The 6,610-nt window shown below is 45.3% G+C and overlaps 3 protein-coding genes across 3 annotated transcripts; all 3 read right to left on the reverse strand.

Moving 5' to 3' along the window:
- Nucleotides 1-396: 396 nt before the first annotated feature.
- Nucleotides 397-1,332, reverse strand: SAMD00019534_126510 (hypothetical protein; the record flags this gene model as incomplete). The annotated part of the gene is made up of 1 exon (XM_012892121.1): nucleotides 397-1,332. A coding segment is annotated over one exon (936 nt), but the record flags the coding sequence as incomplete, so codon positions are not given.
- A 1,787-nt stretch (nucleotides 1,333-3,119) lies between these two features.
- On the reverse strand, nucleotides 3,120-3,554 carry SAMD00019534_126520 (hypothetical protein; the record flags this gene model as incomplete). The annotated part of the gene is made up of 1 exon (XM_012892122.1): nucleotides 3,120-3,554. A coding segment is annotated over one exon (435 nt), but the record flags the coding sequence as incomplete, so codon positions are not given.
- Nucleotides 3,555-3,811: 257 nt separating this feature from the next.
- SAMD00019534_126530 (hypothetical protein) lies at nucleotides 3,812-4,582 on the reverse strand (the record flags this gene model as incomplete). Its single annotated transcript, XM_012892123.1, has 1 exon — nucleotides 3,812-4,582. A coding segment is annotated over one exon (771 nt), but the record flags the coding sequence as incomplete, so codon positions are not given.
- Between the last annotated feature and the right edge of the window lie 2,028 nt (nucleotides 4,583-6,610).

A 6,610-nucleotide genomic window follows, 5' to 3' on the forward strand; every position in this document is an offset into this window, starting at 1 on the left:
GAGCCATATCTGATGCATGGTGATTGCGACGAGGTTGATGCGCAGGATTGAGTGTCTGCAGTCGTATTGGGCGAGGATGGATGGAGACCATTGAGGCATGTTGATGCTCAAGGTGGTGGCGGCGAATTGAAGACCATCAATGTTGCGATTGACAAGGACGGGGCAGTCAAAGAAGATGTGCGACGATGTGAGGATGTTACGGACGCCGCAGGCTGGGCATGCGGGTGGAGGTTTGATGAGTGGTAGGAGCTTGGCTGAATATCTGAATATGGTGTTGTGTGCACGTTTGTGCTTGACCATGTTGATAGCTGGGAATAGTTTGGTGTAGTCGATGTTGTATTGCAGTTGTATACCTAACTGGGAAGGAGTGATAGGGTATTGGAAAGTTGTCACATCTCGAGGGAGAGATGACTTGAGGTTGTTGTAGAGGAGGAGGAGGTAGTAGTGTTTGAGAGTGATCTTTTTGGAGTTGGTTGTGAAGATTGGTTGGTTGTTGAGTGTGAAGAACTTGAGGAAGGAGAGGTCGTTGGAGTGGAGTTGGAGAGGGTTGGTGTTGAATATTGGTGTTGGCATTTGAGTGACGGACTTTGAGGCATTGACGGTGAGCCAGGCCTTGAAGGTGAGTTGTTGGATGGATGAGAGTTGGCCGTAGGCTTGTGGGTCTGTCCATGGGAGGTTGGTTGCTTGGTTGAAAGAGATCTGTTCCTGAAGGTTGTGAAGCCATGCAGGGCCATATGGGAGTGAGTTGTGAGAGTTGAGGAAGTGGTCGAAGATGTATGCTTTCTGGGCGGTGTCTCTGAGTCCAATGTCGGGAAGGCCGAGGCCTCCAAACTTCATTGGTAGAAGACGTCTGAGTGGTTTCATCTTGGGTTGGAAGTAGTAATTGGGGGTTAAGTCTCGGTACGAGAAGATGAACCAGTTGATCATGTTGTTGAGCTTTCTGATGTCGTCTGAGTCTATAGAGTTGAGATATTGAAGGTAGGTGAGTTTGGAGAGGAGGTATGATTTGACGATGTTGGTGTTTGCTTTGATTGTTGATCCTCTCTGTTTCCAGAGAAGGAATGAGGAGGTGAGTTTGTCGATAGTGGCGTGAAGGTTGTTGGAGATGCCAGTGAGTGAGAATTGATAGCCGAGGTATGTTTCAAGTTGGTCTTGTTGGATCTTGTGGAAGTTGAGTGAAGGTGGGAGGATGCTGTCAAAGAATGAGAAGTATGAGCACTTGGAGGCGTTGAGCTTGGCAGCTGTTGCGAGGCAGAAGTTGTTGACGTGGCTGATTGATCTGTTGAGGTCTGAGGTRTTGCTGCAGATTAGAGCTGTGTCGTCAGCGTACATTAGTTGTTTGACAAATGAGYGGAGRAGGTGAAGCGGAGTGTTTGTGGATGTGGTTTGGATGTTGTGGATTGGTGCGCCAGTGATTGATTGGTCGTGTTGAATGGCGCGGGCGAGGGATTCGATGACGAGRGCGTAGAGGGTAGGGGAGATTGGGTCTCCTTGCTTTACGCCTCTYTGGATCGGGAATGGGGTRGTCTCATCGTTGTTGACTAGGACTGACGCTGATGAGTCGTGGAGGAGGGAGAGAGTGGCGTTGATAAGTGTGGGGTGGAGTTGAATGTGATGAAGAGTGCGTTCGATGGCTTCCCAAGAGATAGAGTCAAAGCCTTTCTCTTGGTCGAGGAGGATCACGCTKGCGCTGCTATCTGTTGGGATATCAGTTTCRGTGAGATTCGGGAGGTTGGTGAGAGCTTCGTTGATGGWGATGATGTTGGTGAGGATTGAWCGTTTTGGGACGAAGCCATTTTGGTTGTTGTTGATAATTGATGGTACATAGTTGAGAAGTCTAGAGTTGATGATCTTGGAGTAAAGTTTGTAGTCGCAGTTGAGTAGAGTGATAGGTCGACGGTTGGTGATGAGGTTGATGTCGCCTTTCTTTTTGTAGATCGTCGTGATGATTCCTTTCTTGAAGCTGGGAGGAATGTAGCCTGTGGAGAGGAAGTTGTTGAAGATCCTTGAAGACGATGAGTCCTACCTCACTGATGATGATGATGTTTGGCCAAGTTCTTAACAGTACAATAAACAGTAAAGCCAGGAGTGTATATGCTCCTTTGTATCAAAAAAAAAAAAAGGAAGTTGTTGAAGAGGTTGAGGAGTGGAGTGGCGAGAAGATTGAAGTGTTGTTTGTAGAATGCGATTGTGAGGCCGTCACAACCAGGTGACTTGTGGGAGCTCATTGAGCTGAGTGTTGAAGAGAGTTCCTCGATGGTGATAGGTAGTGATTGTGATTGATAGATGTCTTCTGGGATTGGTGGAAGTGACCAWGATTGGAGAAGGTTGGAGTGTGTGACTGGGCATGATGGTTTGTGAGCAAAGAGGTCAGAGTAGAAGCAGTTGAATGCGTCGAGTATCTCTGGGTGATTGGTGACTAGTTGATTAGAAACTGGGTGGTGTATGCGAGGGATGGAGGAGGATGTGTTGCGTTGATGGAGTCTGGTCGATAGGAGCTTGGAAGGGATGTCGTCGTAGAGGTAGGCTTGTTTCTTGATGAACAGTTTCCTGTTGTCCCACTCCTTGGAGATAAGGTGTTCCATGCGTTGAATGATTTGGTCTCTTGCAGCTGGGTCTGGGATGGGTTGGGCGTCGAGGCGTTGGATGCGATTGGATAGTTGTCGTTTCTTTTTGTTGAGCTTCTTGAGTTTGACTGATTGAGAGAAGGTATATTGGTGAGATATTCTTGTCTTTAGTGAAGACCACAGAGATAWAGGATCWGAGTGGCGGTGAGAGGATAGGTGTTCGWTGATGGAGTTTGATATGTTGGTGATTGTTTTGGGATCGTTGACTGTGTTTTGGTTGAGAATGAAGCGTCGATGTCTTKKRGCATTGATGTTTGATGTGGGTGAAGGTATAGAGATAGAGGTAGAGATAATGAGGTGATCTGATTTTTGTTGAATGATTGTTGAGTGTTGTGTGATTGAGTGTTTGATGTTTTGAGAGACGTAGACTCTGTCAATRTTTGATTGAAGTTCGCCTAGCTTTCTGGTGTAAGGGAAGTTGGCTGAGAGGTTGTCGAGTTTGATTGATCGTGTGAATGAGTTGATGAATGAGTTGCATGGTTCGTTTGAGTTTGGTGTCATGTTGAAGTCGCCCATGATGATGTCGCAGTTGTCAATGATGTGGAGCGAGGGCAATAGCGATTCGTTGAGCCAAGGTGTTCTGTCTTGTCTTTGAGGTGGTACGTAGAGAGCACCTACTTTGTAAGTTGTTGTGTGTCGAGTGATGTTAAATGAGATGATGCGTTGGTCGGGTGAGAATGCTGGGTTGGTGATGGTGAGATCTGGGTCGAGGGGAACAATAGCTATTCCTTGACCTTTGGGAGTGTTTGGTGTGTATATTGTTGATGGGTACTTGGTGATGATAGGATTGTATTTGGTGAGGTTGTTGGTTTCGATGAGGATRGCAAGATGAGGTTGGTAGAGTTCCATGAGAGATAAGGTACTGTTGGCAGCGTCCTCGGACTGAGAGCTACGAACGTTCCAAAGCCAGAAGCAGAAGTTGCTCATGATCTTTGGTCCTTTTTAAGGGGAGAGGAAGTTGTACTGGTGTCCGAGTCGTCAGCCATTTCGTCTTGGTCTGCAGCTGAGAATGATGATAAGTCGTCTCTAGTGCGTTTGTTGGGAGTGGCTGTGAAGAGTGCAGCTGTTGTTGATGTAGTAGTGGTGGTGGTGGTTGTAGTTGTTGAGGAGGTCGTCTTGTTGAAGGTGTCCTCAAGTGATTGTTCCATCTCCTCATCAGTGAGCACGGGAGAGGAGGGAGGAGAGGTAGATAWGATTGAGTTCTCGTCTACTGGGGRAGATTGAGATGAGGATGGACTGTTGTCGAGTGATTGYGCAGGTGAAGATGGTCTCTTGCGCTCAGCTGGGGGAGGAGTRATGAAKATCGAATAGTACTCTTGACGACTTGTTCTATTGATCATTTCGCTTGGGATCTGAATCARGTTGTGTCGATGGAAGGTKGTGAAGATGACGATTGAGCGATCATTGATCGCATTGGTAGRRCRGCAGTGAGAGACGGTGAYGTCGAACTTGGTGTCACCCAGTTGTCTTGAGAGAGCCTTGTTRGCCATGATGGAGGCAGTTGAAGGTGGAGTATCATCCTTGAGATAGAGAGTGGTGTACACTTTGTAGTGATTCTCAACTCTGCAGTTGATGCTGGAGGAGGTGTTGTTGTAGGTGAACGAAGTGTTGTCGTGTGCGATGATCTTGCGCAGTAGGTGACGACCACATCTGATGGTGGCTCTCTTGGCAAGAGGGAATGAGGTGTTGTTGTTGTTTGAGTAGAATTGATCCTTGGTGAAGGAGTAGCGTTCGATCTTCATRCTTGCAAAGARGTTGACGATCAGTTGGTTTGCGTCTTCAACAGTTGTGTCTTTGTTGAAGGAGAATGAGATGCGAGTGACATAACTGTCCTCRTTAGAGGTGGGCTTTGGTGAGGTGGAGCGAGGTGATTGAGGGAGAGGGAAGCCGTATTGAGACAAGAGCTCATCTAGTGAGGCTCTTTCAAMYTCGTCGGGATGGGTCGAATYTGACATCGTTCGGCTCCTCTTGATGAGGTGAAGAGAATGAAGCTTGTTGATACTTACTAAGTGTTTGACTTACCTTGTAAATAGAGAACGACKAACAAATAAAAGTATTATCTGTTTATCGTAAATTTGCGTTTTTTTTTTTAAGGTTGGAGTGTGTGACTGGGCATGATGGTTTGTGAGCAAAGAGGTCAGAGTAGAAGCAGTTGAATGCGTCGAGTATCTCTGGGTGATTGGTGACTAGTTGATTAGAAACTGGGTGGTGTATGCGAGGGATGGAGGAGGATGTGTTGCGTTGATGGAGTCTGGCCGATAGGAACTTGGAAGGGATGTCGTCGTAGAGGTAGGCTTGTTTCTTGATGAACAGTTTCCTGTTGTCCCACTCCTTGGAGATAAGGTGTTCCATGCGTTGAATGATTTGGTCTCTTGCAGCTGGGTCTGGGATGCAGTGTTTGAGACCGAGCTTATTATACTACTCGGTTCGAATAAACGAGATATCAATATCCTTCGGTTCGGATAATTCCTTACTCGGTCGTGTAGTTGCTCAAAGATTGTAACCGAGCTCGGTTACCCGAATATCTCCTTTAACCGATATTCGACCGGATAACCGATTCCAAGAAAACGAAGTACCCATTCCTTGTGACTCAGCTGGGTGAGTTGTTTGCTGTTTGAGAGTTTGGTCGTGAACATATCCATTGTTGATAGTTGTTTGCTCTTATTCTTCTCGAGGACTTCTTCTTTAGTGAGACCAAGCTTTGATAAACAATCTATGTTTGCTTTTAAATGATTTATTCCTGGTGAAGTTGATTGCTTCAGGGATGTGTGAGATTTTCAATTATTAATATTGAAATGAACATATATATGTTACACTTACATTCTCTGCATTATACACGTAACATCTCAGGCAAGCCAAACACATCATTGATTGGCCCTCTTTGGCAATATGGAATGCCTTCCAAATGCCACTACTAACATTGCCTGTCTGTGGTTGATAATCATTTGGATCCCCAAGCTGTCCATTGGAGGCCGTCTTCTTCTTCTTTTGTTTGGTTATCATATCTATCTATCTATAAAACAACTGAATTAATGAATGAATGAGTCTTGTGTTGTTCACCCACACATGTCTCACCCTCGGTTATTTGATCCGGTTTTGATAAAAAAAAAAGGTGGTCGGTTCGAATAATTGAACTTCTTTCGGATTGGTAAAAGGGTCCGGTTCGGTTTATTCGGTCTCGGTTAGTCGGATATCCGAACTCGGTCTCAAACACTGCTATTCACCATATGGCTGGGCCAGCCATCAGCAAACCCAAGACCAGCAGTATCATCATCTGGTCCACCACGACAACAACTCAAACCTTAGCCAGGCATCTTCACAAGAGCTATACTCCATCTCTGCAATGCACATACCATCAATTATACCAACCCAGCTGCAATCAATGACTTGGCAAGAGTACTACCAACACCAACCTGAACAATACTGTATGTATCATTTCCATGTAGCCCAGACTGAATGAGCATAACTAACATATTATACATTTGTCTACAGATGAGCATGATGATCATCTACTTTCAATGTTGGCACCGCCTGCTCTTTGGCACTACACCAATCTCTCTAATGACAACAAGTTAGACCCAATTAGTCACTCATTGAACCCAATGCTTCCACAGCATGTCGATGTCCAATGCAACCTTCCCTTTACAACGGTATATATATATTATGTCCGATGGACAATTGTCCGTCACTAGACGTCCAATCTGGGACCAGGCTAACATCATGCTATCAATCACATCAATTCAGACATCAACAGCAACAACAATCTCAACAACAACATCGACATCATCCCATCATCCAATCAATCTCGACAGCGACGAGGATGATACCCCACACGTGGTCACACATGGACACAAGTATAACGTTGGTAAAAAAAAAAAAAAAAAAAAAAAAAAAAAAAAAAATCGTAATATACATAAAAAAAAAAAAAAAACAAAAAATGAACTCATTGTGGATGCCAATGGTAACCTACTCTACAATGTCCA

Source organism: Acytostelium subglobosum (genome assembly GCF_000787575.1).
Source record: "Acytostelium subglobosum LB1 DNA, scaffold: scaffold63, whole genome shotgun sequence".
Lineage (NCBI taxonomy): Eukaryota > Evosea > Eumycetozoa > Acytosteliales > Acytosteliaceae > Acytostelium > Acytostelium subglobosum.